The 24,888-nt window shown below is 38.8% G+C and overlaps 2 protein-coding genes across 4 annotated transcripts in view; one reads left to right on the top strand and one right to left on the bottom strand.

The window, feature by feature from the left end:
- The window catches only part of LOC131683577 (serine proteinase stubble), a 258,242-nt gene that overhangs the window by 93,992 nt on the left and 139,362 nt on the right, over nucleotides 1–24,888 (bottom strand). The gene's annotated exons all lie outside the window — the stretch shown is intronic.
- Nucleotides 2,258–24,888, top strand: part of LOC131683579 (UDP-glycosyltransferase UGT4-like) — a 31,413-nt gene continuing 8,782 nt past the window's right edge. The window contains exons 1-3 of the mRNA XM_058965671.1: nucleotides 2,258–2,535; nucleotides 20,358–21,502; nucleotides 22,116–22,546. Coding sequence (XP_058821654.1) covers nucleotides 20,874–21,502; nucleotides 22,116–22,546 — 1,060 coding nt within the window. The 5' untranslated portion in view covers nucleotides 2,258–2,535; nucleotides 20,358–20,873. The remainder of the gene's footprint in view (nucleotides 2,536–20,357; nucleotides 21,503–22,115; nucleotides 22,547–24,888) is intronic.

Genomic DNA, 24,888 nt, shown 5'->3' on the forward strand with positions numbered 1-24,888 from the left:
GGTTTTACAGTTGCAAAAACAATTGATTAGTGGAAAAAGGGGAAGAAAAGGGACGCCTGTGTATATTTTCATAGAGACACATTTTAAAAAACATAGTACTTGGCCCTACAGCAGTTCGGTGTACCTCGAATTACTAAAAAATTCAATATTTTTAAAACGCTTGGAATCTGTGGATCGGACAAGATCGGAAGAGTTCGAATGTTTTTCAAATAGCTGGACACTACGTTTGTAGTACTGCTTCAGCAACTTTGCCGGATCTCGCCGTATTATGTATTTTTTTTATCATTAAAATTTGGAATATAATGTTTAAAAAACTATTTTTTGAAGTTGATGCAATGCTCAACAACACTAATATTTTCTGTTGGTTTGTGCCTAAAGTTATACAAAAGGCTGTGTTCTTCTACGTTTGTAATAATATTGTCTTACTTAATACAGTCATCATCACTAGAAAGCGATATTGCTGGATATATAATTAAAATGACTAAAAACCCCCTTAAAGTATCACCACTTTGCATCCAAGCAAACAACAATTTTTGACATACTCCTAATTTTGCCACGTTATTCAGCAGGCGTTTAGGTATGTAAAAAATATAACGAAATAGAATATCGAAAAAAATCAGCGATTCGTAGGCAGAGCGCGACATGAAAGGTATACTTTGTCAGCACAGGGTCCCAAAAAATTTCTCGGTGATATCAAATATAATTAATTTTTATATTCCATGATTTCGTTAGTACTGTTTCAGTTGCACATACTTCGGACCAGCAAATATTATGAACGTGTCTGTCATCATAACGAATAACGCAAAAATTAAGTTATAAGTTACACTGCTTGTAACATATGCGAGCTGTACAAAGCAAAGCCATTGAAGTACCCCAGCAACTCATATTTTCTTGGTGCACCATAAAAATGATTGGTTATGTTATGGTACGCATGAATAAATGTGTAACGCCCTTCACACTTCCTTTACACACTTAACGAAGTCGCGTGCATCTAACACACTATGCCACGTGTTGACTGATAATCTAATTAACTTTGTTATTTGCCTGTAGTACATAACTGGATGCGCGTTCGCTGCACCGCCACAGCTTATCATGCGTCGCGTCAGTGTTACGCCGCGCCGCGACGTTCATCCATTTGTTAATCGCAAGTGGCGATTTTGACCGCTAGCTTCTGGCATTCAACCACAGGCAGACAAAAGTCACCGATTCTTTGTTCACGTTAAGCCATGATTCAGACGATAGGGATATAAATTGTAATTATCGTTTCGAAAGTGGGACATCCAACACAATCAGAAGGAAACGTTCTACAAGACACCGCTCGGCTGGTCAGGCGGGTTCATTTCTACACAACTATAAAAATCTAGTATTTTTTACGTCTCACAAGATGCACAATAAGGAAGTTTCAAAATCCATAAAAAATTACAATTTAAACGTGAAAAAATGTGTTTGGTTCAAAGTTCCCCAGTTTATTCAGTAGAATTTTGCATTAAAAAGTTTCACCTATTGATTTGAAAAATACTATTATCAGACAGGAAAAATCTTGAGCGTTTTTTCAAAACGTCATATCTGCAATGAGTTACTCTCGTTGTTTACTTTCTCTTCTGTTAATAATTCGGTCATTTTAACATTTATCCCTCAACTCTTTGCATAATGTGCTAGTTAAAACCACCGTCTTGCGATCTGTACTGTAAAATAAGTGAAAAGTGTTATAGTGACGCCGTAAAAATCGAAAGAGAAAGTAAACAAAGAGAGTAACTCATTGCAGATATGACGTTTTGAAAAAACGCTAAAGAAATATGTCATTACATCGTTTACGTCAAATGTAATTCTAATGTTTAAGTGTCTACATACAAGACAGTGATACCTATTTCGTGTACCGGCAGAGTGACGCACTGAAGAGATAACAAGCTGCAAGACGGAATTACTGACTGAACTTTGGTCGAAATAGCTACTCACATCACAACATCGTTTTTGCTATACCAAATTCATGCCAAGAATCAAATGCTGTGTTATTAAACTTGATAAGCCTAGATCGGATATCAGTCTTCTATACTTTTACCGCAGCGCCCACCTTCTCCCCCGAAGTGGTTTGTTTTGAACGTGATTTGCATAAACAACTTTCGGTAAACAAACCGACTATCGCGCATTGCATTTGGGTGAACGCAAACAGGCTCGAAGTGAGTACCGCGTCGTTCAACCGCGGCGACCAACGCGAGCTTGCTGAGCACCGCGTGAATGCCAAGTTCATAACACACCGTCAACTGCCGCTTTGCCGCAGTTCTCGACTGAAACTCGAACAGTGAACAGTGAAACCAACAGCACAAAACGTGCAGTGAGAAAAAAAAACCTAGGACGTTATTATTACTATAAATACATTCGGAAACCGGTCCAACAGCTGATTGTGCGCGGTAACGAAAAAAGTTCAATAACCAAGTGCCTTTGCAGTCCGTCAGTGAAGTGTAAGGGTGGCTCGCTACGCCGGAGTCGGAGTTTTGAAATCATCTCCAGCGGACACCTACGACTGTGTCTTGTAAGGTATGTCCGCAGCAGTTGGCGGCATGGTCGATTAATCCGAATCAGGGCCCTTTGTCGACATGATTTCGTTAGACCGTCGACGATGAGGAAGTTGCATTGTAACATGTGTGTAAACTGTAGATAGAAGGATAGAGTTTGTGTGACTCAGCTCGAACAGCTGTACGGCTTCTCAGCTTATTATCGTCATCGAAGTTCCTTTGTGATTGACATAGTATGAATGTGTGTTGAGAAGAAAATTATTCATTTATGATCAAATTACACCATAACTAGCTAAACGCTAAATTGCATACGATTGGCATGAAAAAAGTTGTCTTTTGCCATATGGAGGGTTATGGCAGATCAGTATATTTCGCGGTGTGCGCTGTGTGATGAAGATAGCCGGGGGCATGCAATGTGCTATAACACAGACAGAAGAGAAAAAAACTTTGAACAAAAAAGCTGACCCGGTGCTGTTGTGTTATTCGTTATCTTTCTTCGTTTTGGGAGTCGGGTTGAACGTTCTTTTACGGTTCTGTTTATTTTTATTGACCAATTTTGACATGCTGACCCACATTAGAAAACCATCAAAGATGATAACGTTATGTTGGATATTATTTTGGTTTTAGAAATTCTACTTCATTTATTTTAATGTACACTAAGCAATTATAGAAATTAGGGTTCGCAGTACCGACTCTTTTTGGTGAGAACCGGTACTACGGTACTGAAGCCCTCAGTACCGGTAGTACCGGTAAAGTACCGGTACCCGAACATTTTTTTAAAAAAAAATTGAAAGAATGTTCAAAATGAAATTGATTGATCAAACTGATGGCCTTATTCTCAGATGATTGATTTCTGCTGATCAAAAAAACATGTTTATTGTTTTTAATTGCTTCAGAATGGCATAACTCATTTCAGCAGAAGATATTTCTAGAGAAAATTTTCAATTGGACGTAAGTAACATTGAGAACCTCTCTTTGTTTACTTTCTCTTTCGTTTATTACGACGTCATTACAACACTTTGCACTAATTTTCCAGTACATATCGAAAGCCGAATGTTTTACTAGAACATTATGCAAAGAGTAGAGTAGTAAATGTTGAAATGGCCGAGTAATGAACAGAAGAGAAAGACCCCAAAGAGAATCTCTCATTGTTACTTACGTCCTATTCCAAATTTTCTCTAGATTATTCGTATGCGACACCTTCTTTTATTTCGAAATCTGGGCCACTTTGAAATCAATAACTGCTAAGCGATACGACTTTCGTCGACTCCAACAGATGGTAAATGTAAGAAACCCTATTAACAAAAGTAAATCAAAGCGAGATTTACTGCCAAGTAAATCCAAACAGGTTGCTCGCATTACTTCTCTTGCTTTTCTGTAAATTGGCATCGACTTTTATGTCGTTTGTCTACTATTCTCTAATGCATAACAAGGCTCTTTGCTTTCCTGTAAATTGTGAAGTTTTGCTGAATTTTCCGATCACCAAGAATTACAAATCGCCCCATTAGAAGCAGTTCACAAAGTTTAAAATTGTTAGCTACTAAATCGCTGTTCTTTCTTTTATCGATAAAAGTTTAAGAGTCAACCGAATACAGACCTGACTTAGACCATAGTCTTATTACGCGCCACCCATTGAATAATGAAAACCAGAATGTCGCTAATAAAAAAATCATTGCAAATTTTTACGTCTCTCACGCTAGATGTGAATATTTTGAAATTTAGTACAAGATCGTTAAAATTTAATTTGGACAAAATAATGCAGGAATTTAAATATACCGTTCAGTACAACGGGGACAATATTTTGAAACAGGTCCCCCTAGAGAGTCCATATATTTTTCATAAAAAAATTGCAAGGTACTGAAAATACCGGTACTGAATTTTGTTCAGTACCGGTATTACGATACCAAAAATGGGTCGGTATTCCCGGAATTTCGGTACCGGTATTACCGGTACCACAACCTTAATAGAAATAACACATACGGTAGTAGTTCGGTCATAGGATCTGATTCAGCTCGAGCTAAAGACTTTTGTTATAGCATTTATACACAATGCAGATAACGTCATTTTGTATTAGCTTTGAGTCTACTGAACAGAGCTCTTAGTAATCAGGAATGCAAATTATCGCCTTTTGAACGCCAATTTGACAACATAATAACCTCCAAAAAGCCCATAAGCGTGTCCCAAAATCATCCAACGCGGATGTTATACAGGCTGTCTGTTAAACGAATTATCAACTGCGGCTCTAGGGAGCACCATGCGGAGAGTCATGTCCCCCTATTTATCCGAACGATGTTCCAGTACGAAAGTGCTTGTATACATTGCTTTCGTGAATAGTTAATTTTGTTAAGCTTCCGGAAGTCTTAAGGTGTTTATTTAGTACATTGTAGCATAAATTGGACTAATATTTCTGATGAATAAAACAAAGATTAGTCGTCCTTAGTGGCATCTGTGAGGATTATTTGCAGAAACTTCTAGTAAAATTGAGCATGTTTTTTTTTCATAAAACGTTTATTTGACACGGCATTTGCAAAAGCTTTTTTACGCCGGGGTTTTTGTTTACATAACATGTTACAAAGGTTCTTAAGACTATCACGTTATAAAAAAAATCACTTTCTAATGCTAACACTGAGGATAATCATCATTTTGAATGTTTTTAATTATACTCTATTTTCTTGAATTTCATTGTAAACCTATTGATAGTTTTTCTGTAATCTTTGTTTATTTTTTTTCTTTATTTATATCGTTTTATCTAACTTAACTAACTGCGAAGAAATCTAAATTGTTTGTGGGTAGCAAGGGAAAAAAACTAGAAACATTGTGGGGATAATTATATTTGAATATTTATTGTTTTCAGGAAATGATAAATATGGCTCATGTATGTAAGATCTCGTAAAGCGAGGATATCACGAACAGGTACATAGGGTGGTTTTCTTCTGGCTCGTAAGGAGTCTATTAATTGGGACCTGGCTTCACGATATTCAGTGCAAGACCAAACAACATGTTCAATGTCTTCGTAACCCTCTCTGCAAGCACATTGATTATCTTCTGCGATCCCAATACGGCGAAGATGCGCATTCAACGTATAATGGTTGGACATGAGTCTAGACATCACACGAATGAAGTTTCGACTTACATCCAACCCTTTGAACCATGCATTCGTTGATACTTTAGGGATAATTGAGTGCAACCACCGTCCCAGATCTCCATTGTCCCATGATGTTTGCCAACTAGTAAGCGTCCTCTGACGAGAAGCGCTATAAAATTCATTGAAGGCAATAGGTCTTTCATAGATGTCACCGTCCAGCGCCCCTATTTTGGGTAAATTATCTGCTCTCTCATTACCCGGTATGGAGCAATGAGCGGGAATCCACACTAAGGTAATTTGATAAGATTTATTTGTTAATTTAGTTAAGTATTCTCGTATCTTCTTCAAAAAGAACGGAGCGTGATTATCAAGCTTTAATGAGCGTAGTGCCTTAATTGTGCTGAGGCTATCTGTGAGGATGAAATAATGGCTCGGAAGTAAAGTATCAATGATTTCCAGACTATAGTGAACTGCTGCTAGTTCGGCTGTATAAACGGAGGCAGGTTCAGCAAGCTTGAAAGAGATCGAGGTGTTATTGTTGAAAATACCGAACCCAGTGGCCTCATTGATTCGTGACCCATCAGTGTAGAACATTTTATGGCAGTCAATGTGTTGGTATTTACTTATGAATATTTTAGGGATCTCCAGAGAGCGCTGGTGATCTGGAATTCCACGAATTTCCTCTTGCATGGACGTGTCGAAAAATAAAGTGGAATCGGGAGTATCTAGTATATTAACACATGTCAGAACATAACTAGAAGGCGTTATTTCTTGTGACATGTGATTGAAGTACACTGTCATGAATCTGGTTTGGGATTGAAGCTCGACAAGTCTTTCGAAATTTTCAATTACAAGTGGATTCATAACCTCACATCGTATAAGTAAACGAGAGGAGAGATCCCAGAATCGATCTTTTAAGGGAAGAACTCCCGCTAGAACTTCAAGACTCATCGTATGTGTCGATTGCATGGAACCTAAGGCGATTCGTAAACAACGATACTGTATTCGTTCCAATTTAATAATGTGAGTGTTTGCAGCTGAACGGAAACAGAAGCACCCATATTCCATTACTGAAAGTATCGTTGTTTGATACAATCTTATCACGTCACTTGGATGAGCACCCCACCAAGATCCGGTTATTGTTCGGAGAAAATTTATCCTTTGTTGGCACTTCTTTATCAGATACCTAATGTGGCCTCCCCATGTACCTTTAGAATCGAACCAAATTCCGAGATATTTAAAGGTCATGACTTGGGCTATCGTTCTACCAACCAACTGAAGCTGAAGCTGAGCTGGATCACGCTTCCTTGAAAAAACAACCAACTCTGTTTTCTCCGTAGAGAAATCGATGCCTAACTTCAAAGCCCAACTTGATAAATTATCCAAACTATCTTGCAGTGGTTGTTGTAAATTTATGGCTTTTGGTCCTGTAACAGAAACCACGCCATCATCTGCAAGTTGCCTTAGAGTGCATGGGCTGACAATACAATTATCAATGTCATTCACGTAAAAATTGTAGAGAAGGGGGCTTAAACAAGAACCTTGTGGGAGGCCCATGTAACTTATTCTGAATGTTGCCAAATCGCCATATGAAAAATGCATGTGCTTTTCTGACAATAAGTTGTATAAATAATTATTTAATATTGGTGAAAGACCACATTGATGTAGTTTCTCTGAGAGAACATCAATGGAAACAGAGTCGAATGCTCCTTTTATGTCTAAGAACACAGACGCCATTTGTTCTTTTTTTGCGTAAGCTAGTTGGATTTCTGACGAAAGTAGCGCCAGACAATCATTCGTTCCCTTTCCCCTCCGAAAACCAAACTGGGTATCTGATAGCAAGCCGTTCGCCTCAACCCAATTGTCGAGACGTCGTAGGATAATTTTTTCCAACAATTTCCTGATACAGGATAGCATTGCAATCGGTCTATACGAGTTATGGTCGGAGGCTGGTTTTCCCGGTTTTGGAATGGCGATAACTCTCACTTGTCTCCAGTCGTGCGGGACTATGTTCTGTTCAAGAAGCTTATTGAATAAATTCAACAAGCGTCTTTTTGCTAGGTCAGGCAGATTCTTCACCAAGTTGAATTTAATTCTGTCTGGACCCGGAGCATTATTGTTGCATGAGAGGAGTGCAATTGAAAATTCCATCATTGTCAAAGGCGAATCTATGGAATCGTTACTTGTGGGAGCATCGCGAATAATTTTCTGCGCAGGAGCAGAATCTGGACAAACTTTCTTGGCAAAATTAAATATCCAGCGATTCGAAAAATCTTCGCTTTCATTAGTTACGTTTCGATTCCTCATTCTTCTGGCTGTGTTCCAAAGAGTACTCATTGATGTTTCTCTTGACAAGCCATCAACGAAACGTCTCCAATAACTAGACTTTTTGGCATGACGGAGACTGTCAAATTTGTTTTGTAAAATCGAATAATTTTCAAAGTTTGCACGTGTACACCCTTTCCGTTTCATAATTTCTTTGTAAGCAACTTGTTTAGCTTCATATGCATCCGAGCACTCTTTGTCCCACCAGGGATTAGGAGGCCGGCTGTTCATTATCATGCCAGGATTGCATTTCGTTTGGGTTTGTTCTGCTGCTTCAATAATCAAACCCGCTAGAAATTCATATTCTTCGGTAGGTGGTAGCTCTTCCGTCGAAACAAGAGAAGTGGAAATTAAAGATTGGTATTTTTTCCAATCAATATTTCGTGTCAAGTCATAAGGGACATTGATTGAATTCGTGAGGCCTAATTCACTGTTAATTGAAATAACGACTGGCAAATGATCGCTACCGTGAGGATCAGGTACAACCTTCCACGTGCAATCTAATCGAAGTGATGTCGAGCATAGAGATAGATCTAATGCACTTGGTCGTGCGGGTGGTCTGGGAATGCGTGTTGCTTCGCCTGTATTTAAAACTGTCATATTGAGCTCGTCACAAACATTGTATATCAAAGAGGATCGATTATCATTGAAGAGGGAACCCCACAATACTCCGTGCGAGTTGAAGTCTCCCAGTATCAGCCGCGGAGCAGCCATGGATTCCACTACCTCAAAAATCTGACGTTGTCCAATTTGAGCATTGGGAGGTATATATATAGAAGCGATAGACATGTCTTTGCCTTTAATATTCGTTTGGACAGCTACAGCCTCAATGCCCGCAAACAAGGGGATGTTAATTCTATAGAAAGGATAGCACTTTTTAATTCCTAGAAGCACTCCTCCATATGGGGTGTCTCGGTCTAGGCGAATAATGTTGAAATCATTCAAGTTGAAATTGATGTTTGAGGTAAGCCATGTTTCACATAAAGCAAAAGCATCGCATTTCAAATTATGCAGCAAAATTTTTAAGGAGTCAATTTTAGGTATGATACTTCTGCAATTCCACTGTAAAACAGTGATGGAATCTTTCATTGGAGGAGGTGAATTACCCATTGAAAGATACAATCGCTGCAAGGATGGGCCATTAAGCAATCAGCTGCTCTAAAAATGTTCTAATTGTTGGGAGGAACGCTGAAAGTATACTTTTTAGTGGTTCAGAAATATTGAATGCTTTGAAAATCCAATCAACAATTTCAGAAAATTTCAATAAACCTATCCCCGGTTGAGGCTCGGAGGAAGTTGAAGTTTTATTATTTCCAGTAATGGTGTTCTGTTTGGATTGTACATTACCAAAACCGGGAGGGACTGGTTTCGGTATTGCATCGGAATTCTTTAGCTTTGGCCGCAATTTATTTGTTGGAGGAGAAATTTTAAGGCCCTTGCTTGGCAGTTTGGGAAAAGAGGATTGTTTTCTTTTCCTGGATCCTCTAGGTAAAACAAATGATGTACCTTCGGACGCTTCGTCAGAGTCAGACTCTTTCGGCAATAGAATAGCGTATCTGTTTTCTGGGACCGTGGGTTCAGGAGTAGCATTTTTCAGTATTTCTGCATAAGAGCGCTTAGATCTCTCCTTCAAGGATCGTTTAATTTTCTCCTCCCGCAATTTATATATGGGACATGCAAGGAGCTCGTGTGAAGTTTCTCCGCAATGTAAACATTTTTCTAAGTTTTTATTGCATGTATCCTCTTGATGAGGCCCCCCACATTTGCCACACCGTACCTTATTGGAACAGTAAGTGGCTGTGTGGCCCAGCTGTTTACAATTGAGGCAATTCATCACACGAGGGATGAAAAGGCGAACGGGGAGACGAATTTTATTAATGAGAACATGGCTAGGCAAAGCAGACCCAGCGAAAGTTACACGAAATGAATAGGATGGTCGGTAAACTTTTTTCTCTTCTTCAATTGACACTGAGTACAATTGCTTAACATCGAGTATTTTTACTTTATTAAGCAAGGTGTTCTTGAAACAACCTTCACCATGCTTAAGTATATCCTCGGCAGTGAGGCTGGGTTCGGAGATGACTCCATCGCATTCTATATCGCGCGAAAGTATATAAACTTTATATTCACGCGTGAAGAGTTCGCAGGCTACTATCTCGTTAGCTTGTCTAATGTTATCAATGCTAACTCGAAGTTTATCTTTATTTACTTTCACGATCTCTGTTACAGCCGAAAATCGTGAAGTCAGATCCCGTGAAATTTGCACAAGGTTTAATGGCTTTCCTTTTCGGCTGAAGAAAACCTGCCAAGGTCCAGAAGACCCTTGGGGGTATAATTTTATTCTAAGGGGAGGTGAGGGAGGGGGATCAGAAGAATTTTGCTCTTGTGAAATGGAGGATTCCATCTCACTATCCTCCATCTCGCCTACCATACACAGTAAGTAAATTAAATACTAACACTAGCAAAATTATATTAAAATCTACCTGTCCTTCGAAGAGTTGCAGATTCTCGCTGTCTCCCTCTATCACGCTCGGGTTGAACACAGCGCAACCACCACTACCAAGATGGAACCGCTGTTTACCTGTGGGTCCAGGGGTATTTCCTTACTATGCAGCGTGGCTAGGTACACAAATACACAAAAGCCCGTTTCTGCACTAGCACAGATGAATAAGTGATGATGAAGCGAGACGCTTCACCAACAAGATGCAGCTCTGTCTCACTTAGCGCCGACTGTATGCAGCGTAACCACTACCACCACCAAGGTGGGGCCGCCGCTTACCTGTGGGTCCAGAGGTATTCCCCTGCTACGCAGCGTGGCTAGGTACACAAATACTCAAAATCCCGTATAGCTCTGTCTCACTCCGTCGCAAGCGCCGGTTGTATGCAGCGCAACCACTACTACCACCAAGGTGGGGCGCCGCTTACCTGAGACTTCGTTGCCTTCGCACCAACACTCGCTTATCGCGTGGTACCACCACCAAACGACCGCTCTCGCAGCCAACAATCCTGCCTGTCTCCCCACCAACACGGCATCAAATACTGACACAGTACACAAACTTCTAGCCTATTCAGGGCTTGCACAGCCTTGGTTGCTACAACCAATCAGCAAACACAACCTTTCAAGGCGAAGGCTAAAACTGTTATGATTGAGCATGTTGTACTTACTTTAACGAAGGCGGAGCGTATTGAATGAGACGACAGTAAGAAGCCGAAGAGCTGAGGCAATTTCATAAGGTTCAACTGAAAACGCGTCAATAAGCGTCCATACACTGAAACTGAGCCGTGTTCGTAAAAAAGTTTTACTTGTATATAATTTTATATATTCTGAGCTAACTGTTACTAATAAAAGTTGGGTATTTTCGAAATTGGATTAAGGGGTGGGTAAGGGTTCCAGCTTAAAAAACAAGAATTTTTTGACGATTTTTTTAGAGCTTTGCTTGAAGCGAATTGATCAAAACCTTCGTACATTATCATTTCAATAACATGCTGTAATTTTTCTATGCAAAAATGACTCGAACTCGATGACAAAGCTTTTTTTAGAACGATTCTGGAGAAACATGATTTGCGGTGTTACCTGTCATTCCAAAACTACTTAATCGATTTCTTTCAAAATTTGCATGCACCTTCTAAAAAATAATATCTAACCCCTACGTTGAGTTCTTGAGATAAATTTTCAACTAAGGGGGTTTTTACTCATTTTAAATAAAAATTATTATTTTTCACGAAAAATTCCGCCTTTTTATGAGTAAACACTCACTTAAGGGACCACTTCAATGGAAAAAAATGCTTGGCCACGGAAAACATTCTAGGAACACTGATGATTACTTTGATGGTTCTGACAAGACACACCAAGCAAAAATCTAGCAGTTTATTTGAAAAAGTTCCTTTTTGCTAATTTGTATACACTGAGAAAAAATGCAGAGTTTGCATATTTTCTGTTTCCGTCTCTTTTATTCTGCTGTGATTTTTATGCATTTTTAGCATGTGCTTCTAGGAAGCATACAATGTCAAAAAGAGCAATTTACAGCTGAAGAGGCAAGAGGCAGATAGAAATATTTACTATCGCTGACTAAATAAAGTTTCAGTATATTATGTATAGTAACGAACACACTAGTAAGTCCAGCCAGAATTCTTGTTGGTGACCGGTTAGTTTTCAATCTCCAGGGACACAACCGATTGTAATTAGTATTCGTTTTGTTACTGGCGTCGGAATAATTACCACAACCAGCCATAATGCCGGCGTACTTTCCAGCTGAGCTTTATTAGAATGGTTTGCAAAAAAGAGATTACAACCTCTAGAGAGAATGTTGCTAAAGTTACGTTGCAAACACTGCACTGGTCGAAACCTCACCTGCTCTAATTAGTTTGATAGTAATTTTTGAGGATACAAAGAAATCAGATATACTGCAGCGAGACAGATTGTTCAACCAGTGAATGCATAGATAAATGGCGTTTTGAGGTAATCTCTATTTGATAACTACGGTGACGCATGATTCTAATTCTGCATTTTGCTACTGCATATAATTTTTTCACAAAACTAGGCAGAGATGGCGGATGCCCTAGGTAGTATGAGTAGTATTACCCACTCGAATATATCTGAGAGGGTAATTACCCACTTGAAATTTTTGGACAAATCTGAAATTTGAAATCAGACGAGCAGGTGTCTCGCACGCACAATACTACCGTCTGAAAGCCTCGATGTACCACAATGCCATGTGCTCCAAATGCACCGCGGGTAATTTTATCAGATTGTTATGCTAGTATTGCAAAAATGCGGTATTTATCTAGTCCCCCCACGCTTTTACCCTAACACCGGCCCTGAAACTAGTTCACTCCAAATATCATATTGTGTTGCACTCAAATATTTAGTAAGATCACTGCGGTTGTGTGCCAAATATGTTTAGTTTTATCTTACAAATCTAGTTCATAATTTGAAGAAACACTGTTTCGGCCAAAAGAGCAGAATATTGAACGATGTTCATGATGTCAAGAGGTTAGTCACGATTTTCGCAATTACTATGTACATTGTCGTTATATTAGTTGATGAGTTTTCTATCTGATTTTTCGGGCATAATAATGTCATTCACGTTTATAATTTGAGGAACTTAGTCACAAATTTAATATTCGTTTTGCGTTGTATATTATATGTACAATTTATAATTATTATATACTTATAATTATAATATTCCAAAATTTTGTAAAATCGTTCACGTGAAAATTTTCAGACCTGGTGCAGAGTTGCATGAAAGTGCCAATGATTAGAGATATCTTTTAAATTTCACAAGCATGAAGCATGCACAAAATTGCACATTTCATGAACTATATCATTAAATTGGAAACGTATTTTGATTTTGTGAATTATTTTACGAATAAGAAGGGTTCATCGTGACTAACATACTCGGAATTAGTTTACGAGGCTTGAAGGGATCCATGAATATTATTTCGTGAAACTAAAGCAGTAGTTTTATTGCCTCATTCACAACCAGAGTTAAAAATAATCGAAGCACTTTTTTGACGGCAGAAAATGTACCTGATGCGACTCGCGGTGAATAGAAAAAAATTTTCATTCAAATATCCATGTTATTCATTCAGTTGAATATCGTACATTATATTCATTTCAATAATTATCTAGGAAAATGTTTTCAAATGCCGGAAAAGTATATGAAACAACAATCATCATCGCTTATATTGTGTCAGGGCCCACTTTGATACGTTTGATTCGTTGCTGCACGGTCGCTTAGTGTAATAATCGGAGACGAATGAAAATCTGCATGGATGAATGGGCGGTTTGTTCGTTTGAAGTTTTCAGCTGCGTCACTGAATATTGAAAATGAATGCGGCTGAATATGATCAATTTTCATTCAATGACTTTGAATATTTTTAACTCTGTTCACAACCACAAAAACCTTATCATGATCAAGATGTAATAAATCATAAATCAGTTCACGTCAAACCGTGAACAATGTTCTTGAATTTGTGAATAAATTCACTAATCAACATTTGGTTTATGAAAAATGCTCATCAACTAGATCACAGACAGTAATAACGATTTGTCAATGACTAAGCGAAACCCGTGATCAAAGTTAATAAAAAATCAATAAATCTGGCGTTACGGAAAATTGTTTATAAAAACGTTGATAAAACACATGAATTTCTGTTAACGGTCCTGTGTCCGAACGTAGAAACGCGATTATTCCAGAATTCATGTCACTTTATTCCCGAATTGGGGAACATTTTTGTCGTTATTGCGATACAAATTGGTCGTCCTTGTAAGCATTTTTATTTTCATAATAGGCAGACACACATGTTGCTACCTAGTTTGCTCGGAGTCATCGAACTCTTTCTATCAGAATTTGAATACAGCACGCTCTTATTACTCTTATTACCAATTATAATCAACTGCTGACAGTTGTATTTCTGACACTAATTTATCTTGAAAACAGCTCCATATTTTCATTATAATCTATCATTAGTGTTCATGCTCACTACTCAGTTTTGCTTTTTTGAAGAATGGAAAAGATCAACATATCAAGCATTTCGATATTTTTCGCAGTGTATATTTTCTAAAATTGATATAAACTCTTTTCAATTAGCATGCTAGATAAAGGTATTGATGTCAATGAAGTCATGTCATTTGAGTCAACAAACAAGCCAAATTGAAGCTAGATGGCCATGGAATATCATTATACGCTAAATGTTTTCACAATGTAACAAATGTTCGATTACGAATGGTCATTTATGCAACGATGTTTTCAGAACATTCTACATTATAAATTCGGAAAAATTTATGTCAATATTCATGATCAAAATGAAATAAGCTAGATACAGTGCTTATTTTATTGAGATATGTGATTATATGCTTATAAGCACATTGTACAATATTCGATATTTTCTTTTGACCATATATTATCCACATTTACGCTGTGCATGCAAACTATTGCAAACACCATAGTGTTGCCGATATGGATGTAAATAAACATCCCTTCACCCAAATCTTTCGGACAGGAAATTCCGATTTTTGAGTACTTTTTGTGGAAGCAGTGAATTAAAAAGGTTTCCTTGGAATGTCACAAAGGGATCAAGGTAAGTTCAGCATTATCTTTTATTGATTTACGGAGATAACCTGACTAGAAAATTGAGCTACGAAAATGAGCCATGTTGATTGGATTTATACAGGACCAATAATTTTCTGGACAGGAAATCTTTGTAATAAATGCATATTTCGCTTTTCGGTAAATTCCTAAATATTGTTTCAACTTCATTTTAGGTAGTAAGAAGATTTCAACGAAATTGGAGCGATATATACGGAGAAACAATTTGTTTTGCGAAGACGTCACATAACCACAGTTTTCATTGAAGTGGTCCGTTAAATAAAAAATTATCTCAAAAGCTCAACGTAGGGGTTAGGTATTTTTAACATACAACGTGTATGCATAGTTTGAAAGAAATCCGTTAAGCAATTTTTCAATGGCAGGAAACACCGCAAATCATGTTTTTTTCCAGAGACGTTCTACAAAAAGCTTCCTCACTGAGTCGTTTGTCGATATTTGTGCAGAGAAAAATTACAGAATGTAATTGAAATGATACACTATAATGTACACAAGTTTCAATAAATTTGCTTCACGCAAAATTCTAAAAAAATCGCAAAAAAGTGTTTTTTCACGCTGAAACCTATAGACCCCCCAAGAGTTTATAACGAAAATCGATGTCTTGAGCCATTTTATTATCTAAGATGGCGACTTTCGGTTTAGATAAATTCTGGGTATTTTTGAAATCGGATTGACAAGTGCATGACAGGAATCGATGATTTGAGCCATTTTGTAATCTAAGATGGCGACTTCCGTTTTCGACAATATGAATATTTTCGGAATGTGGTTGACGAATGCATGTCGGAAATCGATGTCTTGAGCCATTTTGTAATCCAAGGTATTGACTTCCGGTTGAGATAAATTCTCTATTACCTCAATAATATGAGTATTTTTGGAATGGGGTTGACGAGTCGGAAATTGATGTCTTGAGCCATTTTGTAAACCAAGATAGCGACTTCCGGTATAGATAAAGTTTCTAGAACCTTAATAATATGGGTATTTTCGGCTCGAGGTTGATTAGTACATGACGAAAATCGTTATCGGTGCTATTTTGAAACCCAAGATGGGGAATTCCGGTTCAAATTTCCATATGCTAGGGTCATCGTGAACATTGTTCAACCAGAAGTCGCCATCTTGGATTTCAAAAAGGTTCCAATTGTCCATTTTAATCATCTACTTGTCAAGCCCATTCCAAAAATACCCATGTTGTTGCGGTTATCGTGAATATTTCTCAACTGAAAGTCACCATCTCGAAGTTAAAAAAGGTTCCAATTGTCCATTTTTATCATCTACACATCAAGCCCGCCCCAAAAATACCCACATTGTTAGGGTTATCGTAAATATTGCTCAAGCAACGTGTTTTAATAAGAATGTGATGCAAACTTTTTTACGAAATAAATCCCAAATAACGAACACTTTTTTACGAACTAATCCAATTGACGAATGCCTGGTTTGATTCGTAAATGTAGTTTACAGTGTATTGGAAAACGAAAAAAGCTGTTTTTTCTCACACCGTCGGAAAAATCTTCATGACAATGAAACAATGTATTCAGACCATTAGTAGAGTATTGCTAACTGATTTTCATGAAGATTTTACCAAGGGCTTGAGAAAAACTGCTTTTTTGGTTTTCCAAAATGGCCGCTTTTCCAAGCTAGTTGAGCCTTAACGTGCATTGACAAACTTCTTGGGTAAATCGAAAATGGTTACGTCGACTCAGTTTCGATTCAACGATGTGAAATTTGTCCAGAGCTCCTGCAGACACGTATATTCTTCACAGGCATTCTCTGGAGAATGCTGGATCCCAGATCTTCAAAGCTGGTTTGGATGGTATCCATATGCCGTCGGAAGTCAAGTAATGCACTAACTTCATATTATTGTGAAATTCAAGACCATCAAGTGGTCTTCTAAATGTAGATAACGACGCGTCTGCCATGAACTTTGAAGCTAGCCGAGAACAAGCTCTGGTAATCATCGTTTCATTGACATCGATAGCGCTAAGAGTTTGGCTCACGACCAAATGAGTTCAATTTGATCAACTGTTAAGGCATCATCAGTGACCACATACGCGAATTTCTCCGAAAAAAGTGCACATATCGGGATGTGGTAGTTGTGCGGCCGTTGAAAGTCATAGATGACGGCAGTCTGGATTCCTTGCGCTGTTCATTCACACATTTTCACAAACGTTTAGGGTGCGACTTGAGATTGCGCTGAATGTTTTGCTGATATCGAAAGAAACAATCTTGACTAGCTTGTTTATAAACATGGTTGAGACTGACGTAATGGTTTCTAAGTGGGATTGTGCGATACTTAATAAACCTTCACAGAACAGCTCTCCTAATAGACTTCAGCCGTCACATCGTGCTCGTTTGCTAAGGAGGGCCAGTTTGTTGATGGTGAACTTTCTTCGGGACGTGCCCGTCAATAACATAACTCAAAACGTTGGAAAACGTTTAATCTGCGGTATCAACATTTTCGGAGTCCAGAATATTTAACCAATCGAGAGTGGAGAAGAGGTCTGCGATACTGAGATGATCAGCTTTGTGGAAGTCGTATGAGACGAGGACTGGAGGAACATTGTAATCGAGCGCCAGGGTGCGATCAATCGTTGTGGGCGATGTGCTACAGGTTTCACTAAAGTAGAGGGAGCCATCACTACTGATGTAGCAGAAACCTGATCGCTGGCAAAAACAAAGATCAAGGCGACTGTTAAGATTAATGTGTAGTAACATGGCTGAGCTGGCTGTCAAGTAGCCTCGCCACCCCTGAGTGAAGAACAGAGTGATCGGAATCCAGGTGAAGAAATCCATTGCGTGAAGATTTCCACGAAATGCTAGGGAGATTGAAATCTGCTAGTACGATGACCTCATGAACCGACTTAGCGTCTTCGACCATGGTAAAAACTGAGCTGCAGTATGCGTCAATATATTCGATGTCACGAACTCGGTCGGGTGGGACGTACAACGCACACAAGTGCAACTTACGGTCACCAAGCTCGATTATCGTCTGAACGATAATGTTCGAGGCAATCCGTGCAAGTCTTCTCAACAACTCGTGCCTTCAAGCTGCGATCAACTGCTACTAATACACCACCTCCAGTAGATTTGCTGCTATTTCTAAGGTTCCGGTCGTGACGAAAAAACCTCATATCCAGTACCGAACGCCTGGCTGGATATCGTGTCATCGTTTAACTACGTTTCGACGAAGCCGGTTATATCGCAAATGTTATCGAAGATTGCAAGGCGATACTCCTCAACGGTTGAATTGATACCACCAACGTTTTGGTAATATAGTAGCAGCTTACCTCGTCGTTGACCAAGACTAGAAATCGAAGAGTTTTGAGGCAAGGAAGTGCTACCACATGCTGTATACTTGCCTGCTGTAGGTTTGCGGAAGACCACTCGTCCCAACTCCACTACAGGAGCGGGATAGCTGATGATCGCTGACTGGAAGGGCTCGACTGTGTCCTCAGGACTGGTGGCAAGTGTGCATCCCGGTGACCGGGAAAACGGAAGACCGGGTGTTGTTCTCAATGCAGTTGGGCTAGGTACCACTTGTGAACGGTTGCGGGTCGGTACCCTGAAAGGAGGCCTCTGATACTGATAGGAACTTTGCGCAATTGATTGGTGAGCTGGAAGCGAAGAACATTTCGATGCTAGAAGGTTTCGAAATAGATGGATAATTTTCGCAGTAGCAAAATTTGGAAGACCCTTTCTTCACTCCCTCGCGAACGACTGGTGAACGCTGGCTGTAGTAGCTGGACTGTGGCGGGGGGATCGAGGACTTCCATAATACAAGCGGCAATGCCTCCCGGAGGCCGATGTAACCTATTAACGAAATCTATCCTGTCTCTACAGGTCGAAGTATAATTCGCGAACCAGCACTCTAGATGGCCAGGTAGACGCTCTAAGTGCCACGTCCTTCATTTCGCTCGGAAGCTCGACCCGGAAGGAAACAAAATTGAGTTTTGTGAGATCAGCATCCTTCTTTACCAACAAGATTGCTTTGGATGTATCGCGTATTTCCGAGGCATTCTTAGGTAATAGTAACAATGTCATCTACTGTATGGCTCGGATCGGTGTGGGTCAGGTAGACCAAGAACTGTTCCCGCTTATCAGCTACTGTTCTGATTTAGCGCTGAATTGTTCGAGTACCACAGATAGCAGCTGCAGTGGCGCAAATTTCAGCGTAATTCTCGCGACTTCTTTTTGGAGTGGGAAGTTTCCTTTGAGCTACAAAACCAGAATTAGCTGGAAAATGTACCTCAATGCGGTTGGAGAGATTAGACACGACTGCGTTCAGGTTGTCTACCGCCTCGCACATTTTTTTAGTGTCCACGGTAGAAGCCGCTGAATCGGCTTAATTTTTTAATTATTGCAGCTAAAAGATATTCGCTTTTTAGTCAAAAATCTTTATTTTTTATTAAAATATGACAGATTGTGACAAACGAATGATAATTCTTTTTCAACTATATTAAAGAACATAATTCGAAGTATAATTAAAGAAAAATGAACTATCACCATATTTTTTAGATATTTAAAAAAAATAAAGAGATTATTGTGCCCCAACATCCCAAGCAAGTTATAAGAGCTTTTCTTTAGCAAGTCATGTGAAATGTTTACAAAAAGTAGACATTTTTTGAATAAATGGTTCAAGAATTACAAAATATAGTAAGTTTTTGGTGATGTGCGCTAAAAAGTATGGTATTTTATATGACAGAAACGGTATTTATTGATAAGAGCTCTAATCAAAGTATTTTAAAAAGTTCGATATTTTATGTAAACGTTCTCAGGACGATGTAATAAAAATAGTTTAGTACTTGCTATATTGAAACAAATTTTTTGCCGCGAAAAATCTTTAAGTTATCCAAAGGTTACTTTAGTGTAAAGTAAAAACTATAAAAGTTAAATGAATACAACCGTTTTTGAAGAACATGCTGTAGCTCACTTTTGGATTTCCTGTTGAATGAAAAATATGAGGGATGGAGCTTGCATGTCTACAGCAAATTGGTATAAAAAAGTTCTATTTTAAATTTTGCGAAAATTAGAACCACCCTTGCTACAACACCTTTATTAGACAAATTATAAGGTTCAGTTATTTAGTTTTAGTGAAAAATTAAAATTCCTGCTAAATTCTGGAAACATTCTGGACATTGTTGCATCTTTATTTCTCATGTACATATGTATGCGTGTTTCGATTGATTATGAAAAGCCGTAACTGTCACGTGACAGTGCCAGCTTGACCGACTAATTCAGTTGAATGTACCTTCTAAAGCCGTAAATTGAATCAGCATTCATTCTATTATTAGCACAACTTTATTATCATCGAATTATCCCCTTCTTTTCCAGATCTTAAACCGACACGCCTACCCGGACTACCTCCGGACAAAGAATTGAATTCATTTCAGCACAAACAGTTCCAGTGTGCGGCAACCGGTGCAATACCGACCCGATCGTCATACACCCAACTCCCAATCAGTGAAAACGTGATTTCCAATTCAAACTAAAGTGAGACTGATTTGTCTATTGTTGCATTCGCGCAGGGCCGCCTCGCCCGAACAAAGCGGCAAGTGTCTCGCGTCGCAGAAGTGTGCGCATGAAAGTGATCCGATCCTGACCCGAGTAGTTAGGTACAGTGATGAATAGTAGGTAATTGAATTTCGCGAATAAAGTCAATCAAGCTCGAATTGCGGTCATTCGGGAAGAATTGTTCGGACAGCTCACGTAAGGATTGAAAATTCCTCCCAGTAAGTGAAAGAATAAGAGAAATCGACTCTCGAGTGGACGATAAACCGTTTGAAGACTTGCTCAGGCAGTCTAAGAATACTGCGGTTTGTGACGGTTTCACCAAGCTCAGACGAAAAAATGGCTGTGGTTTTGTTAACAAAAGTTATTTTGGCCGTTGCCGTGCTCGTCAGGTGTATAGACAGTGCCAGAATTTTGGCAATATTCCCTGTTCCTTTCAAAGAACATCAGCTGTCGTATCGACCATTAATAGAACAGTTAGCCAACAGAGGCCACGATATTACGCTTTTGACCACTGACCCCATTGATCTACACGTCGCGGGGAATGGGGTATTGGTGAACAAAATCGAACAAATCGATTTAAGTTTCGTTTATAATTTGCCGATTTTGGAAGACTTACGTATCGGAAATCTAGGCGCTCGGGATATGCTCCGGAACGTGTTCAACGTAATGAGAAAAATATCCGACGCTGAACTGCAGCATCCCTCGGTGCAGGAGCTGATCCAGGGTAACGCTAAATTCGACGTAGTAATGGTCGAATGGTCCGGGGTCAGTTTGATGAACGCCTTCGCATATCACTTCGATGCTCCGTTGATAGGAATTGCAAACGGAGGAGCGTACATCAACGCTCACGAAGCATTGGGCAACCCGAACCACCCGATTGGTTATCCAAGCATTTTTATGCCATTCACCGAAGATCTAAGTCTGCTACAGCGGATCTCCAGCGTGTTCTTCACCATTTGGTACCGGTAAGTTTTTCCAATCAATTATTTGCGTTCTAATTTATGCGGTCATATTAGCCACAGTTCATAAATTTATTATCTATGGCTCAATCCAACCGTGACCTTTTGTGACGTACGGTAGCCACCAATCAACGTTGCGACACAGAGCAGTGCAGAATTGCAAACCACCCAGTAGTACTTGAACTAGTTATGTATTACTGACCGTGCGCAAGCCGCATGGGAACCACGTGCAACTATATTCTAAGCTGTTGATAATAAGCTACCCCTCGTCACTTTCGATTGCATGTGCTGGGGAGCTGATAAGCTTCATAAATGTTTCGTTAATTAACTGACATGCACTTTTTGCAGTGGTTTGTGATTAATTCATGAGGGTTATGAAACTCTTTTTGTTAAACTGTCGTTCAGTGATAGTGATTTCAAAGTACGTTTGGAACAGATTCAACAAATGTTATTAAAATTTACCGAAACACTTTTACACTCTATCGATGAGCTCATAAAACCAACACCCAAACATTCACTGATAAGTGTGGCGACAAACGTCACCCCTTCAAAATTCAATAACCATTCCAACCATTGACGTTATGCAAATATTACACAATCGTCTTCATTCTATTTCCAGTTTTTACTACTACATCGAAGAGATTCCAAAACAAAATCTTATCGCCAGCGTAAACTTCGGCTCCGATGTTCCCGATCTGTTCGAGATCGAACGAAAGGCGGACCTTCTCCTGATCAACGCGTATCAGCTGCTAGGAAATGTTCGCCCTGTTGGACCGACCACTATCTATCTTGGCGGAATTCACCGGAAGTTGAGCATGGCGAATGAAATGACCGTAGATTTGATCCATTTCCTGGAACATTCGCAGGAACCAATTGTGTATGTTAGTCTAGATCTGGATCCGACGGCCGACCTGTACCGCTTGGAAAAAATCGTCAAAGCACTGGAAACTTTGGATGCCACCGTCGTCTGGAATTGGAACCGAGGTCAATTAGTCAACACCTCCGCTAGGATCTACCAATCGTACAATTTACCCCAGGAGAATGTTCTTGGTGAGTGACTTTGGAAACATAAACATTCGTAATACGAAAGTTAACGCGGAATTCGTTCGATGTAAAAAAACAATCAAGAGGCTCGCCGCGTGCTTGTGTTTTTGCGTACCAGTAACACGCGCAAAATTATACACATTAAAAATTGGCAGGGTGCTTGTACAGTGAAGTACCGTTTTTGCGACATTCCATAGTGTTCGTTTTCTTCAATCGGGCCTCTTTACGTTGCAATATGGCCAAGTAAAGTAAAAACATGCGATGATTTTCGAGCTTCTGCTTCGATGAACTTTGCAACAGATTCTAAGCGTTTGAGTCCGCTTCAAAGCTTCCTATTGATGTTAATATATGTATAGTGATTTTTCTAAACTCAACTAAATTACGAAAGAGCTGATCAAATATGAGAACACCACTGTACATTATCTAGCATACGTGTGTAGATATTCGTAGCGAAACAGCTCGGGAACCTTGAAAACACGTTTTCTTTGCGATTTTATTTTACCCCTTTTTCGTTTTCGCACAAAACGGCGACTGAATCGGTAGCATCATCGTTCAAGTTTTGTTTTGCCTTTCTTCGACTATCCTGTTTACCACACCTCGTGCTTTCGAGGGACTGCACTGCGCAGACTACGCACGTTCGATATCAGTAAGAGTGGCCTTGTTGATACTGAAGACAACACTTCCTGGTGGCGTGCGTAGAAATTGTGTTTTTGTTTTTAACAATTAAAATTATGACCATTTCATATTAAACAACTACTTTGGTGTATTTGATGTTACACTCATTCAACCCTTTCATGCCCAACTTTTTTCTAGTGCATGTAGGGTTTCAAAATTATTTTTCCTATAAGACAAAAAGTCATATTTCATAAAGTTAGGTGCTTCCCTTGCAGTGCTAGAAGCTGCTCAATTTTTACCTTCCAATGCTCAATACAATTCTCCTAGAATATTTACAATAGTCCAATTGCATGGAAAACGTAGCCAAAGACAGACTAAATTGATAAGTTTTATCAGTTTTCAAAAATATTTCACCATTTCGAAGATATATGAAAAATTCATTTTCCATCGTCAACGTAAACTGTCCCTGGCAGCACTGCTCCAGCAGAATCCAATAAGACTAATTGCAATAACTTCAGTTCTAGAGCTGATCCGTGTAGTTGTTAATGCTCAAATGAAAGGCAATAGTCACATTTATTAGCCTTACTTCTTTTTGCGAGCAAATCTTGCATCAATCAAAAGTTATAGCTGTTTACAAACGTTGTTGTCCACAAACAACATGGGCATGAATGGGTTAAGCTATCTCTCTTCATCTAGTAGCATTGACCGAAAACGCTATTAATTTTTTGATTTAACAGAACTACTAAACTTAGGTTGCAATTTTGATAATCCCGAAAGTAGTCTGACTTTGTCTGCCACCAAGACTCTGAAAGGTTAAGTATTCGATGGTTGATGGATGATAAAGAGGCTAGAATAGCAACTATACGGCATCCGAATTCTGAAATTATTTAAACTAATAACTTTGTGACTTATAACACGCAATACAGTAAATGTTCGAAACATCACTGTAAACCAATTCTGTAATTGGATTTGCATTGAATTGTAATTTCAAATAATTTCGAGCCTACGTATAAGTTAAAAAATCGCCTTTGTTTCCTGCTAAATGTAATACATAACCAAGAAACGTATATATGATCTTGACTTTGAACGACTGTCTTTGAACATTTACTTTTACTTCACTTTGTAAATATATAACTTGCGAACGAGATCTTTTATACAAGATCTAATTATACCATTTAATCCATCACTCAAATGTATACAATAACTATACACTATAGAACATCTAGCTTATTATTTCCAGAAACAATGTGAACAAAGGTCGCCCTAATAGATGAAAAATTGAGCAGAATGATGTGTTACTGTTGAAAAAATGTAACCAATTTATATTCAAAAATACGAAAATAAATTTTCGGAAAATCTTCCAAAAGCGACGCAGAAAACTAAAATTGTTCAGCCTATTTCGGGCAAGGCCATCAATATGGAGCACCAACAGAAAACTAAAGTTTTGTGAAATTTTAAATATAACTTCAATGCAGATCTGTCTGTGATATCATTGGAAATCAGGTGTTTCAAGTCGACGGACGGATCATTTTTTGAGAGACTTCGTTAAATCGGTTTACGTTAGGTATTTGAAGGCAACGAATACATGATTGTTGTAGAAGATTTTACGTGTAGCTCGGTTTACTGAACTGACGATTTATTAAGGAATACGACCCGTCTTTATCATACAACAATCCAAATGATTCATTTAAATATTTTTTCCGTTTATTTCTAATGGTTAGAGGCTTGTAAAA

Source organism: Topomyia yanbarensis, chromosome 2 (assembly GCF_030247195.1).
Source record: "Topomyia yanbarensis strain Yona2022 chromosome 2, ASM3024719v1, whole genome shotgun sequence".
NCBI classification, from domain to species: Eukaryota; Metazoa; Arthropoda; class Insecta; order Diptera; family Culicidae; genus Topomyia; species Topomyia yanbarensis.